This window comes from Grammomys surdaster, unplaced genomic scaffold, assembly GCF_004785775.1.
Source record: "Grammomys surdaster isolate TR1022 unplaced genomic scaffold, NIH_TR_1.0 201, whole genome shotgun sequence".
Lineage (NCBI taxonomy): Eukaryota > Metazoa > Chordata > Mammalia > Rodentia > Muridae > Grammomys > Grammomys surdaster.
Window position 1 is genome coordinate 7,805,799 of NW_021604646.1, and position 19,838 is coordinate 7,825,636.

Consider the following 19,838-nt stretch of genomic DNA (forward strand, 5'->3'; position numbering starts at 1 on the left):
TCTCTCTTTCTCTCTCTCTCTCTTCTTCTTCTTCTTCTTCTTCTTCTTCTTCCTCTCTCTCTCTCTCTCTCTCTCTCTCTCTCTCTCTCTCTCTCAGTGTCTCACCATAGAGTCCAGGCTTCCTTTGAACTCACAAGCTTCTTGCTTCTGCCCACCAAGCACTGGGACTGCGGAGGTATACCATCACACATGTCTTAATTTCTTACCGTTTCTAAAGGTTGACCCTTATGCAGGTCCACCCATGTGCATTGCCATGTTATTCCCATTTGGGATACGCTCAAGTTTAAGCTCTCATCTTCTTGTTCTCTGCTGTGCTGACCTCACTTGATGAGCTAACATGTTGCCTTCATGAGCTAACATGCCTATCTATGTCCCTAGACTCTTGGTTTCACGTGAAGCCAGGTGTGGTGGCACATCCCTTTAGTTCCAGCGCTTGTGAGGCAGAAACTGGCAGATCTCTGTGGGTTTGAAGCCAAAGACATATGCTTGCTCCATGTATGAACCCTGGGTATTTTATGTTTATATGCTAATACAAGTCTTTAGGAAATGGCCCTTCTTCTCTTCTGCATTCATTAACTCATAAAATGTTTCTAAACTGTGTGCCGATGGCATGTGCATCTAATCTCAGCCCTCAGGAAGTTAAGGCGGGAGGATCAAAACCTTGAAACCAGCTCAGGTCACGTGATGAGCCCCTGGAGGGGGCAGTGAGCAGGATATAAAGTGAATAAGAAAAAAAAACCTTTAATTAAAAAACCTGAAAAATAAAACAAGAAACAGGGACACACAGACAGACACAGTCACAAACAGACATACCTAGAGATACACAGATGTACAGAGAATCATCCCTAGATATTACCCTGACCTGATTCCACCAGACACCATCCTTGTGTCTTTTGACTCTCACTACACCACCTTAAGCTGATCTGTCTCTGAGCCTGGGGATGGCTTTCTTGGTAGTGTTAAGAAATGTCTGTCTTTCTTTCCCAGGTTTTGGGATTCTTCCACAAAGCAACTCATCCCCACTCTTGAAGAAGAGGGTGGGAAAGTCCAGAGGATTAGCCCCGGGGATGCCAATGTCAAATAGTACCAAGGACACCCCAGCTCACAGATCATGCTACCCAGGCTCTGGCTTCAGACCTAATCACACAAGACACTAGTGGCTCCAAATGCAACAGTCTGTGGCTTCCTGGATGACAGGATAACTTCAGTCTCATTCTCAGGGAGCCCAGAGTTAAGAAGGAAGGATTTGTTCAAAGTCACACTGTGAGCTGGTGATTAGACTCCATGGCTTTGTGTCACAGCTGGAGGGAGGCATGATAAAGGGGCAGGGGACTTCAGATCAGAATAAGAGGCAGAAGGACACTCAGGCAGAGACTTGACTGAGGGACAAATACCTCATCTCGTCGGGTAGACTCCATTTATAGAGGAAGCAATCAATGGAAGTAGCTTAGAGTTTAAGTATTGTGCTGAGGTCAGACTCCAAGTTTGCCTGATCAAAGTCCATGTTGTTAACTTTGAACCAGGCCATTAAGAGTTATGTGGGCTGAGGTTCCAAGTCAGGCCCTCTCACCTCCCAGGAGCCAGCTCAAAGGCAGTCATTTATTTCCCTTAGCCTACCTTCTCTGAAGGATCCTTACCTGTCTGGGTCTCTACAGGAAGAAGCTACCTTCTCAGGATGATGAAGCCGAAGAGCTCAAGGCCCTGTCACCAGCTGAGTCCCCGATGGTTGCCTGGTCAGATCCCACCACCCCACAGGAGGCTGAGTAAGTAGAGTCACCCCCGAGTCTCAAGAGACTGGTTTGGGATGAGCAGACAAGGGGAGAACAGGAACTGAGGTGCTTTCAGAACCCCACACAAGGTGAACTTCATCTTTTGGAGCACAGAAGCAGGGCCAACTCTTATCAAGTCTCAACAGGACTTTCCTGGTTGACCCAGAGGTTCTACAGACTTAGCAAGGTGGACTTGGACTCTAGGCCAGATGTGTTCATTCTGACAAGGATCATCCCCTTTCTCCTCCTTGGCACTGAGCCCCAAATAAGTTGGCAGGTAGAGGAAGACCATAGGATCTGCTGTAGGTGTCTACGTTGGAGCTTGTTAATCAGATTCCCAGGCACCACGCAGCCCTGGACAGCGGCTCCAGAAACCTGTATTTCCATAGCATTCTGGTGACTGTGATAGCTGGGGTGTAGGATGTTATTGGAGAACACAGTAGCAGAGCAGGAAGCTGAGTCTCCAGCATCTAACTGTCCCCAGGACTGTGTCATGATAAAGTACTTGCCTGGAGTTTTTCAGTAACTCTGGTTGATGTTAAGTACCCAGCCTTGGACACTTGTACCCTACCATGCTCTTCAGCCATGACCCCTGTGTTAAAAGCAAGACTGCCTTCTCCCTTCTGGCTTTTTTATTTATTTGTTTTTAAATGTATTTGCTGTAATTCTGTGTGTGTATATGATGTCAGGGAGCACGTATGTGGCATGGTACACGTAGAAGTCAGAGAATAGCTTAGTGGAGTCAGTTCTCTTTGACTGGTCCATTGGGTTTGGGATGAAGGACCTCAGGCTTCTGTAACAGGCCCTTATCTGCAGAGCCATCTTGCTGGCCTGTCTCCATAATTGTATTCACTTTGTACTTAACCAGAGTTGTAGACATTGATAGAAATGATAGGCCCAGAAAATCCCCAAATCTCACACAGTCCAGCTGACATTTTAATACAGTGAAATTGTGTTTTATGTAGCAGAGCAGGGACAAGGTTCTGATTTAATGTAAGAAAAATATGGTAAGAATCAGAAACAATAATAAAAATTACCCTCGGGATCATGTAAAGAGGTCAATATGGAGACGCATGTATTAGGTAGGCTAAGATGCTGTGACAAACAGGCCCTGATGGTTCAGTGGCTAAAAAGACAAGATGTGTCCTATGCTGCAGTCACAGCACTAACCACTTGTGTATTTTCAGGTCAGTGGAAGGCTCTCTTTTATGAAATCATTCAGGGGACCCAAGTGACAGTGGCTTTGCTTTCTCCATGTAGCTTATAAGATGTCCTGGTCAAGACTAGAAAGAGAAAACTTCAACCATTCATGGCAGCATAGGTCTATATCTCAGACACTCCAGAATCTAAGAGACTGGAGTGGGTCCAACATTGCTGGAATGGTGGATTGATCTTCCTTGGGCTCTGCTGGAAGAGGAGGCATAGAGATTACCCAGCACAGGCCTTGGGTCCTGGGAACCCTTCCTGTCTGGGGTTCATCCTCTGCTGTGTCCCCACAGTGGCCAGGACCGTGCAGCCTCCACTGCCAGCCAGAACAGCGCCATCATCAACGACCGGCTCCAGGAGCTGGTGAAGATGTTCAAGGAGCGGACGGAGAAGGTGAAGGAGAAGCTCATTGACCCCGATGTCACCTCTGATGAGGAGAGCCCCAAGCCCTGTGAGTGGGGATAGAGATGGCCACAAGACAAGGTGGATGGGGTGCCCACGGAACCCCATGAACTACAACTGGGGAGGGCGGCATACACAAATGATTGGGGTGTATGAGAAAAGTTCAGATTCTGAACTTGGGGTTAGATATGTACTCAGGAGAGGAAGAAGGTCAAAGGTGAACTTGGCCTTCCCACAAGCCAGTGGTTTAGATTCTTCTGCCTTCTCCCACAGGGAAGGGTGACTGATATGCCTATCTCACTTTTGCATAGTTGCTCTGGAAGCAGACGGTCTTAATGTTCAGAGGCATCCATACTTTGCTGGGGCCACCTAAATAGGTCACTCTATAGCCCAGGCTGGTCTGGAACTCACTCAGGAGCCCCAGCTTGGCCTGGAACTCATGGCAATCCCTCCCACAGGCTGGAAATACAGGTGTGAGCCAACATGACCTCCAAAGGTCCCCTTCCCTTAAGGAGTCATCTGATAAGATGATAAATGCCTGGGATTCCTAGCACTTGGAAGTCTGAGGCTGGACAATCACAAGTTTGGGGATAGCCTGGACTACATAGTGAGAAGCAGAAACAGAGAAGGAAAATGAACATTTTTTTTTCCTTTTAAGAACAGGGTCTCACTGTGTAGCCCTGGCTGGCCTATAACTCACTTTGTAGATTAGGCTGGTCTCGAACTCACTGAGGTTCACCTGCTTCTGCCTCCTGCACCATCACACCTCGCCCAATGAACAAGCTTTTTGTCAGGGATATTTTATAGGTTTTTTTCTAACAAGGGTTATATATTGGGACTCAAGTGCCCAAAACATGCTAGCAGAGCCTGACTTCACACTCCTAACACTAGAAGCTGTGTTGGTCCCCTAAGAGCAAAGGCATCTGTCACCAAGCACCACAGACCCATGAGAGGCTGAGTGTCAGCCAGAGAAAGGTACTGAGTCCTATTCTGAAAAATCTGAATCAACACATCCCCAAGTTGAGTCCTTCAGTGTTCTGAATATGGAAGGAGGGAGCGTCGGCACAAAATGCTCCACCCATCCAAGGAGCAAAGGGCCTGATGACACACAGAGACAGACAGACACAGACAGACAGACAGACAGATAGGCAGACAGACAGACAGGCAGGCAGACAGGCAGGCAGGCAGGCAGGCAGGCAGACAGACAGACAGACATGCACGCATGCGTGTGTGCACACACACAGACACACACATACACACACCACTTCCGGCTGGGGTCTAGGAAGAGCTGCTCGGGACTCCAGTGGAAGAGAGAGCCATGTAATTCACTCCAGAAGAGCACATTGGCCTCTGCACCCAGAGTGCATAAGCAAGTTGTAGTTAGAAAGTGGGGAGGCTCTGAAGTCTCAGCTCTGTGGGTAGGAGCCTTTCCCTAGCCTCAGGGCTGAGTCAGATGGTCACTAAGGTCATCCCACAGCCCCGGCTAAGAAGGCCCCAGATCCAGCTCCAGCCCTGAAGCCTGTGGAGGCAGAGGCGGCAGAGGAGGAACACTACTGCGACATGCTCTGCTGCAAGTTCAAGCGCAGGCCCTTGAAGATGTACCGGTTCCCCCAGAGCATCGACCCACTGACCAGTGAGTTCCCTTGGAGGAAGTTCCTCCCATGCAATATGGAGGGTGGGGAGCAGGGTCCAGTACCATGGACACCCTTGGTCCATGACTCCTTCCTTATACTTTCCAAAATGACTCTACAAGTCCTTGCCTAACTCTTTAACATAAGTCCTTGGACTAGGAACATGGGCTATCTTACAAAGGCTGAGGCGCAGAGGGATGTGAGCTACCTTAAGATGCAGCTGGTTAGACTCCTTACCTTGACCTTGGCCAAGTCTACTAATATGGCCATGTGGGCTCCTTCCTGGGGCCCCTGCTATAAGCAGGGGTTAAGATGAAGTTCATCAGAGTCTGAAGTGAATTCCCATGAGCCTCTGTCAGCCCGTCCATAGTCCTCCGACCCAGTGCCCCCCATGTGTGTGCCACACTTCACAGTTTACACTGGAGTCCCTTGCCTTCTCAGCTGGTGATTCCCTGTGACTTCAAAAAGACCATGACAGGTGCCAGAGAAGTTCCTCAAAGTTAAACAGGGAATCACTCAGGGGTAGGACTCCAACTCTCGGTGTCCACTGGGTTTCTAAGATACCAAGTGATCCACCCACTTGTCTGTCCATCCATCTGTCCATTCTCCATGTGTCATTTGCTGCTGCTCTGGATTTCCTAAAACAGAAAATGTATTGCCAAAACTCATTCATGGGCTGGCAAGATAGCCTAGTGGGTAAATACACCAGCCAAGCCTCGTAGCCTAAGTTCCATCCCCAGGACCCACATGGTGACCTTTGACCTCCAAAATGGTCTGTGGTGCCCATACACCCACCCTGCCCCATAAATAAATGAATGTAATAAAAACATTCTTTTTTAAATTTCAGAAAGAAGGAAAACTTAACAGCCATTATCTAATAATGACACCATGCCCTCTCCTCAGAAGACTCTGATTTTTTTTAGGGCCCATCAGGGACCTCCATGTCCATCTAGCCATTCATGTACTGATCCACCTGTCCGTCCATCTGTTTGTCTGCCTTCCGAGTGATGCAATCCACACACAGTTGCCCAGGTGAAGCACCGTCTCTCGATGTCCTTCAAGCCTATCCCTGTCCCCCTCCCCCCAGACCTCATGTACATCTTGTGGCTGTTCTTCGTGGTGCTGGCCTGGAACTGGAACTGCTGGCTGATTCCTGTGCGCTGGGCCTTCCCGTACCAGCGGGCAGACAACATCCACTTCTGGCTGCTCATGGATTACTTGTGCGACTTCATCTACCTCCTGGACATCACCGTGTTCCAGATGCGCCTGCAATTTGTCAAAGGCGGGGACATCATCGTGAGTGATAAGGAGTCAACAAGTATTAGCTAGAGAAAGCTTTTAACCACTTCATTATACTGATTAAGACCTAAGAGGGAGCCGGGCATGTGGCACACACCTTTAATCCCACCCCCCCATCCCCATACCACCCAGAACCATCAAGTTTTCCCTGCAGGGCGGCTGCGTGTACCTGTGAGGTCATCCCACCTCTCTGGTCAGAGCTTGATCTAACATCATCGTGCTTCCTTCTTTTAGACAGACAAGAAGGAGATGCGCAATAACTACCTGAAGTCTCGCCGGTTTAAGGTGTGTGGGGTGGGCGGGAGGGGGTGGTGATGAGTGGTTTGCCTCTAGGTATTTGGGGACCTGTGTTATGTAGTTCCTGTCACATAAAGGGATGCTGGTTCTATCTCCCGTGAGAGTGCCCACTAGGCCACCCGAGACAGCCCAGACAGGGTGGCTCTCACAGAACACCTTTCTATGTCTGGCCTCCACTTCCAATTAGGCAGCACAGAGTCCCTTAAGTTGTTTGGGAACAGTGCACTGGAGATGGGCAATGTGGATTATGAAGCCACACAGAGCAGGTTGGTGGGACGCCTTGTGTCTTCTCTTCTGACGCTGCCCTGAATATTCTGACCGATCTCTCTGGCAGATAAAAACATACCCCCCCCCCCCTTAGCCCTCCTACCCTCGAGGTTCTGAGTCTTACCCCCAGTGATGCCTGTTGGGATTTCAGATGGACTTGCTCTGCCTCCTGCCCTTGGACTTTCTCTACTTGAAACTTGGCGTGAACCCCCTCCTACGCCTGCCCCGCTGCTTGAAGGTAAGATTGGCAGGTCCCCAAGGACTTCGGTTTCTCCATGCTTGACCTGAACACTGCCACCTGGGGAAGAGATAGTGTCCCCAAAAGGAGACTCTGGGGAGGTGAGTGTCCTCCGAGTATGTCTTACTAAGAAATTCATTTTAATTGCTGGTAATTTGGGGACGCTTCTCATTAGTCTCTCATCCGGAGATTTTACTGATATTAGTTCTTTGACTCTATGACATGAATGCTGTTCTTACCATCTTAAAGATGAGGCGAGAGGCACAGAGAGGCTAAGGAACTTGCCCAGTGTCACAGAGCTAAGCAGGAATGGAGTCTAGATTTGAACGTAGGTATCTATTTCTAATTCCATCCCTTCAGCGCTTCTCAGGGAAGGGGCTTCTGCTTTATAATAGACTCCACTCAAAAGATGGAGAAGTTGGTCTTGGAATGGCTGGGTGACTCCTCCGAGGTAACCGGAATAAGGCTGTGCTAAGGTCTGATTTGGATGCATAGCGCTGGTTTTATGCATAGTGTTTCCAGTTGTTGTTGTTGTTGTTTTTCTGCCACTCACTGGCGGGACCCAGGGTCCTAGGAGGATCTGTTTGATTCAGGGCAGAGATCTAACAGGTGCCCTTGAATGTGAGCAGGGTAGATGGCCACTCAGAACATTCAGGATCTCCTAAGTAGACTTCTAGCCAACCAATTAAACTTACTATTCCCCTTACCTGATACTGGTGCATGATATTTTTCCAAAGATTGTTAATGGGGAAAATTACCAACAGGAGTAACCATGATCACACTGGTTACCTGGAGCAAGAGGGAAGAGAAGACTGGTAACCATCAGGTCGGGCAGAAGGCAAGGGCAGTACAGCCGTGTCCCCAGGAGGCACTGAGCTGGCCTACAGGGCTGTCCTAATATCTTCTTTTCCCTCCTAGTACATGGCCTTCTTTGAGTTTAATAACCGCCTGGAAGCCATCCTCAGCAAAGCCTACGTTTACAGGTGAGAGTTCCCCATGCACACATGTGCACATATGTACATCAATGTACACACACACACACATACCATATCCCCTAACCTCTTCTTTTCAGCTACTCCCCTCCCTCATGCCCCATGGCATTCAGAAACCACGCCATTTCCTGGCCCAGCTTTTTCTTTGAAAGAATAATTAGTTCGTTGGTTTGTTTTATGCAGAACCAAGAATGTCTTTATTTACCCCCCCCCCACACACACACACACTGTGACAAGGTTACTCACAGGTTGACTCAGTGACAAGCCAGCATTTCCATGTCAGTACAGGGAATTGAAGCTCCCACCCTAGCTCTAGCAGAAGGGACCAATTGTAAGAATTGGTACAAAACAGATGTTCATGGTGGAGCCCAGGACTAACTAGGCTATACTTAAGGAACAAGGCTTCTTGATCCTGAAAGAGCACACAGCTCATTGTCATTTCTCTGTGTACACTGAATCTACCCTGCTCCTCCCTCAGGCCGTATTTAGCCTTTGACCCCTCATCTGCATAGATTTCTCTGCCGCAGCAGCTCATGTTTCAATTCCAACCCCCTCCTGCTGAAACTGGATATCCACTGATTGGGTGGCTGGGATTGGATATCCACTGATGATTGGGTGGCTAGGGACTGGATCTCCACTGATTGGATGGCTGGGACTGGATCTCCACTGATGATTGAGTGACTGAGAAATGGTTATCCATTGGTTGGGTGGCTGGGTGGTTATCCACTGATGATTGGGTGGCTGGGACTGGTTATCCACAGATTGGGTTGCTGGGCATGGTTTTATGGCTCCAACAGAGGGAAACCTATGAGATGGGCTTTGGGGGAGCTGAGATCTCGTTCGGTCCCAGTGTCCCACACCCTGGGGCAAGGTGTCACCTCCATAGCTGTGACACACTCTCTCCCTCTGCAGGGTCATCAGAACCACTGCCTACCTGCTATACAGCTTGCATCTCAACTCCTGTCTTTACTACTGGGCATCAGCCTTCCAGGGCATTGGTTCCACTCACTGGGTTTACGACGGTGTGGGGAACAGGTGAGCCAGGCTTGGCCACGTACCCAAGTCCAGTAGGGTTGTCAAATACACCACACAGCCTTTAGTGTGAGGAGATACCCAGGACAGGGGTCATGGACTTGTGGATAGAGGTGTTCCCCATAATGTCATTCATCATATAGAAGAAATGGAAATGTCCCTCAGGACCAATGAAAGAAGCTTGCTGGTGGAAGCGACATAGTTTCAGAGCATCTATGAGATTTTGAGGTCCTTTAACCTCCTTGTGGGCGACCTACTTTTTCAGATTTTAGCATTTCTAAATTTGAGGTATAGGGATAATCCATGTGTATGTTCAACATGATATTTATTTTTGTACAAAAAAGCTGAATTTGTGTTGAGGCTACTGCTCAGTGGGAGGAGAGCTCTCGCTTAGCATGTACATGGATGGCTCTGGGTACAGTCTCCAACACGTGTGTGCATGCACGCAAAAGCTGAATTGACTCACTGGTGTGCTATGCAGTTACCGAATCTTAGAACTGACGGAATATAACAGGAGAGCATGTTCCTGCTTTTTCTCTTCCAAGTCAGCAAAGAATTGCATGTGCATTATGCATATGTGTATACCCAACATGACGGACAGTGAATAGAAAGCCTTAAAGCCTTAGCTGGGTCCACTACTTAAAGCACGACTACACAATTGCAATATGACGTAGCTCAGACATACAACCTGAAATGCTTTAATAGCCATATTATAGACACAAAGTAACATATTTGGTTAATCCCAGTGACAAAGTTATCACTTCTGTGTGTAATTGCTGTGTTAAGCATGAGTTGACTAGACAGTAGTGAACTTCTTCTCATACCTTTCAAATCTTGTGTATATTACACACAGACACACACACACAGTCACATATACAGACACACAGAGAACGCATCATTATACATGAATCTCGGGCCTTTGGTTTCATTCCTTCTTTATGATCTATACATACTTTTACGTTCTGGAGACAAAACCCAGGACCTTTTGTGTAGATAATTAAGCGTTTTTAAGACAGTCTCTCTAAGTTGCCCAGGCTGGCCCTGAATTCACTCTTTAGCTCAAGTTGCCTTTGAGCTTTCTATCCTGACTAGCATCCCGAGTGCTAGAAAGCTATCAAGGATTCCTGTGAAGAAGAACAGTAACAAATCAATGAGTGCAGGTCTGGCTGGTGCGCATGCCTGGCCAGCGCTTGCCCCTGCTTTGAAAGCCAGCCTGCCAGGAAGAAGTTCAGAACCTGGCCTCTGGAAACACTAACAGCCCAGCCTAGAAACATAAGCTAAATTCTGTGGATATGTCAGCTGTGCTAGGTTGTTTTCTGGCTTCCCTTCAAGTCTCAAAGGAGTCAATGCCCACAATCTAAAAACCCCCTTCTCAGAGGCAGGCCAAGCTGGCAGTGCTGAAAGAGGTCAGTGGTGCTCTAGAACCTTCTTCCAAGGACCCAGGGGTCTAGGCCTGCTTGCTTGCACACTTTCTTTTGCAAGGGGATTTCTTTAGGCATTCTGGATATGTGAACAAAGTACAGTGACAGACAATAACTATAAAATATATAAAATTATAACTATAAAACATTGTAGTATTTTATAGTTTATAAATTAATTATATTATAAATTGTAAATAGCCATAAATTGCAAATAACTATAAATAAACTAAAAATTAGCCACCACCCTCTGGGAGAGGATCTGCTGTGTGCTGGAGCAAGGAGCCTTGGAAAACCAGTTCCTGCCTATGGCAGTCCACTGTGTTCTGTCCCAGCCTGTAGCACTGAGTTGGTGTGGGCGGCACCCCACTCCAGGAGGTCCCAATATGTGCCATGTCAGGGGAAGATTACTCCTCCTAGAAACATTTAGGGGAAAGTTGAGACTTTGAAGACACCACTGTGCCACTTTCTGTGTGGTTCACACTTCCCAGCTGCAGAAACACTGGACTCCCTCCACAGTTTGATTGGCTAGCTGTTGATCCATGCGCCCCCTGATGACCAGTACTGGTATAGTAGGAAATGTCAGGGCAGACTGGTCCGTTGTCCTCGTATGTCCAGACAACTGGAGACAAGGAGCCTTGTCTAAGATATCCCAGCTTGTCTGAGGCCTGCATGGGCACCGTGCACACACACACACACACACACACACACACACACACACACACATTACCGCCATCACCACCACCACTACTACTCCAGCAGTTTCTGCTCCCTCCCAGGATGAATGCACATTGGATGTTTGTCTTGTTCCCCATGGCTGGTGCTGGCAGGTGCAGTCCCTGTGTGGGTCTTGACGGCTGATGTAAGGGTCTGGTCACTCTTCTAGCTCATTCATCCTCACAGTTGCCTGGGAAGAATGTTCCCCTGCTGTGTCACTTTTATGGAGGAGGAGCCAGACAGGAGAGGGTAAAAATTGGTCCATGCTAGAAAGTGGCTCTAGGGCCTCTGCTTTTGCTGGCGCCCTGCATAAGCAGCGGGTGAATGATGGTGGGAAGGCCCAGGGAAGTCAGTCAGGTTGCTTAGCCCTGCTAGCCTCCCTTTGCTGATGTCCAGGAGGACTCAGCCTGTAGCTGTGGCCAGGTGTGTCCTGGGACCTCAGTTCCATATATCTATGTCCCCAGGATGATGTGTTCTCACAAGGTCACCCCAGGTAACACTTGGGAGTGCTGCTGGAGGAGGGGTGTTTTCTTGTATCTGTGGCTGTATGGGATCCCTATGGGTGTCCAAACCAGGATCACAAGATGAGCTGGGCGGTTCCAGTAACGATCAAGGTCCCTTCCCACCTCTTGCTAGTTACATTCGCTGCTACTACTGGGCTGTGAAGACCCTCATCACCATCGGAGGGCTGCCCGACCCCCAGACGCTCTTCGAGATTGTTTTCCAGCTGCTGAATTACTTTACAGGCGTCTTCGCTTTCTCTGTGATGATTGGACAGGTAGGTGACTGTGGCCACATCACACATCCATCCACCTGTAGTTCCCCCATCCTCAGCTGGAAACTTCTCTGTGTGTTGTGGCTTTGGGGACTGAGCTCAGGGAAGACTTGGGATCAGAGGATGTCTGTGTCCCAGGACTGCCCGAGGCCTTCCTGTTTGAATGCAGTCCCTTTGGGGAGCACAGAAAGCCAGGTGGCTACATGGCTTTTTCAAAGGCTGGGAACCTGGGCTGTTCCCTGTTTAAAAAACAAAACAAAACAAAACAAAACAAAACAAAACAAAACAAAACAAAACAAAACCTTCCCTTTGGAGTCTCTGATGTGATGTGTACTTGTGTCCTAGTCAGGGCATGAGGCAATAGATGGCGTTCTCAAAGCAAACTTGGAAAGGTCCCATTCTGAGAAACAATATTCGGGGGCGGGGGCAGAGTTCCACTCTGGGGGAGAGTGGCTGTCCACAAGAATCAGCTTATCACAATGAGATATCCCACTCCAACATTGTGCCAGGAATGGCCAATGTGCTGAGATGGCCAGATAGGTCTGCATCCTTGCTTTATGTATGGCCATGTATGTTTCTCTCCCTGGCTTACCCACAAGCATAGGTCCCTGACTGTGTACAGCTACATATCCGACCTGTGTCCTGCCCGGCTTGGGTCTACCTCTTCTCTAACCTCCCCTCACTGCTGTCTTGCTCCAGATGAGAGACGTGGTGGGGGCCGCCACAGCGGGGCAGACCTACTACCGCAGCTGCATGGACAGCACGGTGAAGTACATGAACTTCTACAAGATCCCCAGGTCTGTGCAGAACCGTGTCAAGACCTGGTATGAGTATACCTGGCATTCGCAAGGCATGCTGGGTAAGACTGGCCAAGCCCCTAAGCCCCCCTCCCGTGTCCCCCAGCCAACCTTCACCTGATTCCCAGATTAACCAGCTCTTCCCTTGTCCTCTGGGTCCTGAGGGTTCTCTGGTGGTTGTACCCCCAGCTGTTGATATTAGAGAAACCTCTCAAGGCCAATAACTCTGGAAAACCTAAGGGGGTTGTCCTCTGAGCTGTCCATGGTAGCTCAGGCCTAGGATCCCAGCACTTAAGAAGGGTACTTTAAGTTCTACGAAAGGCTGGACCACATCTCCAAATGAATAAAGTGGTAGGTGGGCCAGTGAGATGGCTCAGCCAGTGGAGCGGCTTGCTGCCAAGCCAGATGGCTCAAGTTCAATCCTTAAGATCTAAATGGTAGGAGAGAACTGACCCCTACAAGTTGTCCTGTGACCTCTACATGTGTACCATGGTGCAGTGCGTGTGCTCGTACACAGTTTAAAAAAAAATCAAAGTAGGGGGTCACAGTGCTAAAAGTAGAGATTATTGATAGAAAAGCTGGGTAGGGACATCAAGGTCAGGCTTCCTGGAAGAAGCAGCTTTAGTCCTTAGTTTTGAAGGTTGAGTGGGAGTTTGGAAAGGAGGGGATGGTGTTTCTGACAAGAGGACTCTCAGATTCTGGAGTAGCTCCCTACGGCAGGGGAAGCGTAGCTGCCTGAGCCAGTGCAGGGCCTCACATGGTTGTGTGTGGGTCTGTGAGGGGCAGGCCAGGTCTGAACTCTGACCCCTGCTGGGTCTCCTTCCCAGACGAGTCAGAGCTGATGGTACAGCTTCCGGACAAGATGCGCCTGGACCTGGCCATTGATGTAAACTACAACATTGTCAGCAAAGTGGCACTCTTTCAGGTACCCCCCCCACACACAGGTGCCCTCCTGCTGGGGGATCTGGGACAAAGCCCCGGCCTTCCTCTGACAGACTCCTTCCCCTCCGTCTGGGCAGGGCTGTGACCGGCAGATGATCTTCGACATGCTCAAGCGGTTGCGCTCAGTCGTCTACCTGCCCAATGACTATGTGTGCAAGAAGGTAAGCTGCGTGGGCCTGCAGGGCCTGGGAGGGCGACTGCTCACCCAGCTGAGCAGCCATGCCGCAGAGGAGCCCTGGGCGCTGCTGCCAAGTGCTTCCAAAGCTCCCTTCACACAGAGGAGCCCGCCATGTAGGAAAGGGGTGGTGGGGCTCTAAGCCACAAAACTGCTGCCAGGGTCTCAGTCTTGCCATCAGGAAAGTGGGTGAAGGGACAGGCCAAGTTAACAGCTGCAACTGGGGACCTGTGGGTACTTTACAGCCCTGAGGTGTTTTGTGAATTTCTTTTAAGTGGATTTCATTAATCCCTAATGTTTAAAAGTTGGAAGATTTCACATCAAAATCCAAATGTCTGGATGAAACAGAATATTGGGTAGCTCTGGGCTCCACTTCCTACAAAAGCAAGAATCAGCACGGGAGGAGTAGGGGTTGTCATTAAAGGGACAGATGACAGCCTCCCTGTCGGATACCACAGGTCCTACCTCTCTGTACCACCCCACACCAGGTTCCCTTCATTGCTTTAAGCCACATAGAAAACTTGTATGTTAGAATCTGACTCTTGACAGTGTCGAGAGCCCTTTGTCTTCCTTGTTAAGGGGTCCAAGGTGACAGGAAGGTCACCAGAGTCAGGGGGTAGGCACATTTTAAGTCTTTTATATGGAGATGTTAATAAGTGTGGGTGAGTGTATGGGGTGAAAACATTGTAAGATTGTGATCCTCTAGCCCCTGTCAGGTGGATTCAGCCTTTTAAAAATTATTATTATTTATTATTTTTGAGACAGGATTTCTCTATATAGCCATGGCAGTCCTGGAACTCACTATGTAGATCAGGCTGGACTTGAACTCACAGAAGTCTGCCTGCCTTTATCTCTGAGTGCTGGGATTAAAGGTGTGTGCCACCATGCCTGGCTATACATATATACATATATACATATACATATATATACATATATATATATATATGTGTGTGTGTGTGTGTATGATTATCTAATATATAAAATTAATACACTTATGTTTTGTATATTAATAATAATATGAATTAAATAAATATATATAAATTTTTGCAGTCCTCTGGAAGAGTATTAAGTTCTCTTAACTACTGAGCTTTCTCTCCAACCCCTCATTTGTTTTTTTCTTTAAAGCTTTATTTATTTATTTACTTACTTATTTTATGTGAGTACGCTGTCGCTGTCTTCAGACACACCAGAAGAGGGCATCAGATCCCAGTACAGATGGTTGTGAGCCACCATGTGGTTGCTGGGAATTGAACTCAGGAAGGACCTCTGGAAGAGCTGTCAGTGCTCTTAACCGTTGAGCCATCTCTCCAGCCTCCATCCAGTCCCCTCATTTTAAATGACTTATTTGCTCTGGAGAGTTGAGGGAGTGTTATGCATGTCAAAGTCAGAAGGACAACCTGAGGGATTTGGTTCTCTCCCTCCACCATGTAGGTTCTGGGGATCAAACTCTGCTCAAGGTCACCAGCAAATGCCTTTACCTGCTAAGACATCCCTTGAGTTCAGTTTACAGGTTTGTGTTGGGCCACATCCATAGCTATCCCTAACCGAATGTGGTTCAGAGAGCTGCAGGTTGGGCATGTCTATTGAGTGGTATGCTATGTAGCAAAGAAGTTTCTGGAAGTGCTGAGCCAGGGAAAGAGAGTGGAATTCAGAAGGCTGAGTAGTTAAAGCTGCTGCCTTGAGGGCTGGGAGAAGTTTGGGAGCAATAGAGTGCTTTATACAGTGCTCGAGCTGTTTCCTGGCCGTCCAGCGTTGGGTAGGTGGCTTGCCCTCTCTGACTCCCGTTCTTCTTGTGGATGAAGTGTAGGTACAGTGCCTCCCTCATAGGGTGAAACAATTGCTGTCGCTGTTTTTCCTGTGATGGCATGGCGTTTGCATCAGGTGACTCAGATGTTGGGGAGCAAATGTAAGCAGCGCCCTCTGCTGTTGATTCCTCCGTGACTCCAGAGGATTGGAAGGTGTATGGCAGGTTCCCGTTTCTGATCGAATCCAGAGCAAGCCATACATTCATGTATTCCCACAGTCACTCATTCATTTGTCCCCTTGTTTGTTCATTCCTTCATTCCTTCATCCATTCATTCATTTGTTCCTTTGGTTTTAGCTTGAGATTCGAGCCACTGTGTGTTAGGGCTGGCAGACCAACCGAATGGCTCAAGTAACAAGATGAGCATCTTCTCTTTGGCTCTCTCCCACCTATAGCTGTTTCCTGTAAGAGTTCAAGTTGGATAGGATTAGGGCCAACCTACTCAAGTAGGTCATCTTAATCGAATTACATCTGCAACAACCTTATTGCCAATTAAGAGCCTCCTGGGAGGTCCTGAGGATTAGAGTTTCACCAGACAGAGCCTAGGTTTGGGGGACAGCTATTAACCATGGCAGCCATGTACCCTGGAGTCAGGCTGTCTGGACTCAAATCCCAGTCCTGGTTTGACTTCACATTATGGTCTTGGTAGAACATAATCTTACTGTAGCAGGTTCACTTGTACGAAGTATGCCCACGGCATCAGCCTAGAAAATGCCCTGGAGCCTGTGGGCCTCCTGATGGTTACTATCATTCCCATCTCGGCAAACACTAGCCAAGCTCCTGAGGCACTGGGCATAGATTCTCACCGGGGTGTGGACCATGAGGTAGTACAAGGGAGAGCTGCAGAACAGCATTGTATTCAACATTCAGAAGAGAAGATGAAGATCAAGAGGAAATCGACCCAACCACACCTGATGATCTGGTGGGGTAGGGCTGGGACAGTCTCAGTGGCCATGGGGTGTGGGACTCAGCCCTCTTCTGTTCCAGGGGGAGATTGGTCGAGAGATGTACATTATCCAGGCCGGGCAGGTACAAGTGCTGGGCGGCCCAGATGGGAAGGCTGTACTGGTGACCCTCAAAGCCGGATCGGTGTTTGGAGAGATAAGGTCAGTGGTGGTGGCAGTGGTGATCAAATGTACCCTGAGCAAAGGCTGGGGCTGGGCTCATGGGAAACTACAGCAAGTAAAGTTCTGGCTCCATGGGATTGGTGCCACCATGGTGCACCGTGAAGGTGGCGGGGAAATTCGGAGTGGAATGAATGTGAACAAAAGCAAAGTCGCTGGGTGGCACATACCTGCAGTTCTAGTTACTGGGGAGGCTCATAGGCATCAGCCCAAAAGAAATAGTAATATTCTATTGCAAAACCTAAACAATTCTAGGCACGAGGGTGTACATCTTTAATTCCAGCACTGAGGAGGCAGAGGCAGGCAGACCGCTGAGAGTTGAAGGCCAGCCTGGTCTACATAGTGAATTCCAGGACAGCTAGGGCTATGTAATGAGATCCTGTCTCAAAACAAAACAGCAGCAGCAAAAACCTAAAACAATTTCTCTAAAAGCACAGCCTCCAAAAGACCTCATTCTCCTACCTTTTCTGCTCCAGCTTGCTGGCTGTCGGCGGCGGCAACCGGCGCACGGCCAACGTGGTGGCCCACGGCTTCACCAATCTCTTCATTCTGGACAAGAAGGACTTGAATGAAATTTTGGTGCATTATCCGGAATCTCAGAAGTTACTTCGGAAGAAGGCCAGGTACAGAATGCCTTTTTTTTTTCTTTTCAGATTGTGAGCAATGCCTGGAGGAAGGAGATTCTCTCCTATTGCTGTAATACCATTGTCTCTCCTATCAGGGAGTTTGCTATGGAAACTGTACTGTCCTCTCATCAATAATCCATGTTCAGATTGTGCAGAGTGTCTGGTAGCTTCCTTTTCCTTCCTGGATTAAGTCAAAGGCTCTGTCCTGTATAATGTGCCCAGTGTCCTGCCTCCTCTGACCTGGGACAGTTCCTTACGAAGGTGGCTGTCTCTAATGGCTCTGATCTCTTTGCAGCCAGCAGACCCTCTAGGTTTTAGAATCCTCCTTGGATGAGGTGTGTCTGGCATTTTCTGGCGATGGCTTTTCAGTTCTGCACTTGGTGCAGAAGTGACCTGGGGTGAACATGCCCCTCAAAGCAGCATGTGGGGCTCAATGTCTGGGTTCTTCCCAGGTAATGAGTTCCCCTCAATCATGGGGACAGGGTTTCGGTGCTTCAAAGTTACTCTTTCTTTGTACTTGACAAGCAATTAGTGGTGACTCTCTTTGCAGCCACATATGTGCCCCTGTTCCTACCCAGCTTGTACCTGCCATTTGGTGGACACTAATCTGCCCTGAGACACCTTGTTCCTCAGTGGTCTTTCTGAGCCATTTCTATCTAACCTCCTCTGGCCTCCCATTCCTGTGGCTCCCACTTAGCTATAGGGAAGTCCCCTCACGCCCATCTCCCAGGTGTGTTTATTCCATGAATAGACGTTACTTTGTTTTACAAAAACACTTATTACAGTTAGTTATTCAGAGGCTCCAGTTGCTCTAGTTTGGCCAGTGGGACCTCTTCAAGCTGACTTTTGTTATCCTTTGATGTCCCGTATCAACATTTCCTGTGCCTGTAGGGAAGAAACAGGCAGGCAAGACAGGCCAGCTAATCTTGAGTTCCCCCACTTCTCACGACACTACCCTCCTGGAAAGAGCAGTTCCTTCAAGGAACCAAATTTCTTCTAGTGGAAAATGGTTGGAGGAGTTCTGTGGGAGATGGGTTGGGGATGGAGCCCAGGGCTTTACCTACCTTAGTCATATGTTCTTTACCACTGAGCTATCTAGTTTTAGCCCACCAATAGTTTTTAGAAAACAAGATCTAGGCCTGGTGTGATATCTCATGTCTATAAGCAAAGAGGCAGAGACAGGAGGATTGCTGCAAATTCAAGACCAGTCATGCCTGTGCTGCAAGTTCCATGCCAGCCAGGGCTATATTTCTTTTAAAAATGAGGTAGAAATAAAATAGAAACAAGCTCTGAAGCCTAAGGAGTACTTATTGCTACTAGGTTTCCTCGTGAATCCAGTTAAGCGTATGTCAATATATACATGTGACTATGCTGTGTATATCAATATGAATATTTCACATATGTAAGGACATACATGTCAACATTGAGTTTTCTGTAAATAGTGATGAGTTGGTAGCTCTATAAGACAATTTCAGAGCAACCCTAGAGTTCGCTCTAATCATCTCTCTTGCTACACTTCTAAACCCTTTTCCCACCAAGACCATTGGCTGTCTTCTGTATTATTTATTCATTTGGTCAGTCCTGTGATACAATGTTTCAGAATTTTTAACCCATCCACTGTGAGAAGGCAAACCTTCCAAGTAGAGTAGACAAAGTTATGTTTGCCTTTGGCTCAAATATCTGTGGTAAAATACTGTTTGAAGTTATGTGGGTGAAGGGCTGGAGAATAGCTTAGCAACAAAGACTTGCCTAGTGTGCCTGAGACTCTGCCTTTGATCCCCAGGATGGGATCCCATAGGTGTGTATAGGCATGACGTGCCCTGTGTCCTCTTTCTCCCTCCCCCTCCCCTGGCTGGAAGGAAGTCCAGTTTTATTCTCTCCCCTGCTCAATCATTGGCTGATCAGTTCTATATTGACCAATCAGGGAAAAATTGGGGATTCAAACAGGAGAAGAGGGTCCAGAAGACATCATAAAAAAAACCATAGATGTTTGGCTATCCCATCTCTTGTGTAACGTGCTTGGTTTATTTGCTGGGCTTGCCTTCGGTTTTAAGGCTCTACCCATCTGACTGTAGTCAATATTGACAGTTTTGTGACAGAGTCTCACTGTGTATGTAGCCCTACCTGGTCTGGAATTCAGATTCACCTGCCTCTCTGGTACCGGAATTAGAGGCATGTGCCACCATGCCTAGCTTAGCAAGCTTCCAGTCTCAGCTTCCTGAAGACGATCTCAGGCGTGTTCTGCCATGACTGATAGGATTGGTTTTGTTGTTGTTGTTGTTGTTATCGTTGTTGTTTTGGTTTTTGAGAATATAAAATGTTAACAG

The 19,838-nt window shown here is 48.1% G+C and overlaps 1 protein-coding gene across 1 annotated transcript in view; it reads left to right on the plus strand.

The window, feature by feature from the left end:
• The window catches only part of Cngb1 (cyclic nucleotide gated channel beta 1), a 59,859-nt gene that overhangs the window by 35,329 nt on the left and 4,692 nt on the right, over positions 1-19,838 (plus strand). The window contains exons 17-30 of the mRNA XM_028770452.1: positions 1,656-1,763; positions 3,269-3,426; positions 4,855-5,010; positions 6,096-6,304; positions 6,542-6,592; positions 7,023-7,109; positions 8,028-8,092; positions 9,014-9,136; positions 11,905-12,046; positions 12,743-12,902; positions 13,668-13,765; positions 13,860-13,943; positions 16,749-16,867; positions 17,362-17,508. Coding sequence (XP_028626285.1) covers positions 1,656-1,763; positions 3,269-3,426; positions 4,855-5,010; positions 6,096-6,304; positions 6,542-6,592; positions 7,023-7,109; positions 8,028-8,092; positions 9,014-9,136; positions 11,905-12,046; positions 12,743-12,902; positions 13,668-13,765; positions 13,860-13,943; positions 16,749-16,867; positions 17,362-17,508 — 1,707 coding nt within the window. The remainder of the gene's footprint in view (positions 1-1,655; positions 1,764-3,268; positions 3,427-4,854; positions 5,011-6,095; positions 6,305-6,541; positions 6,593-7,022; positions 7,110-8,027; positions 8,093-9,013; positions 9,137-11,904; positions 12,047-12,742; positions 12,903-13,667; positions 13,766-13,859; positions 13,944-16,748; positions 16,868-17,361; positions 17,509-19,838) is intronic.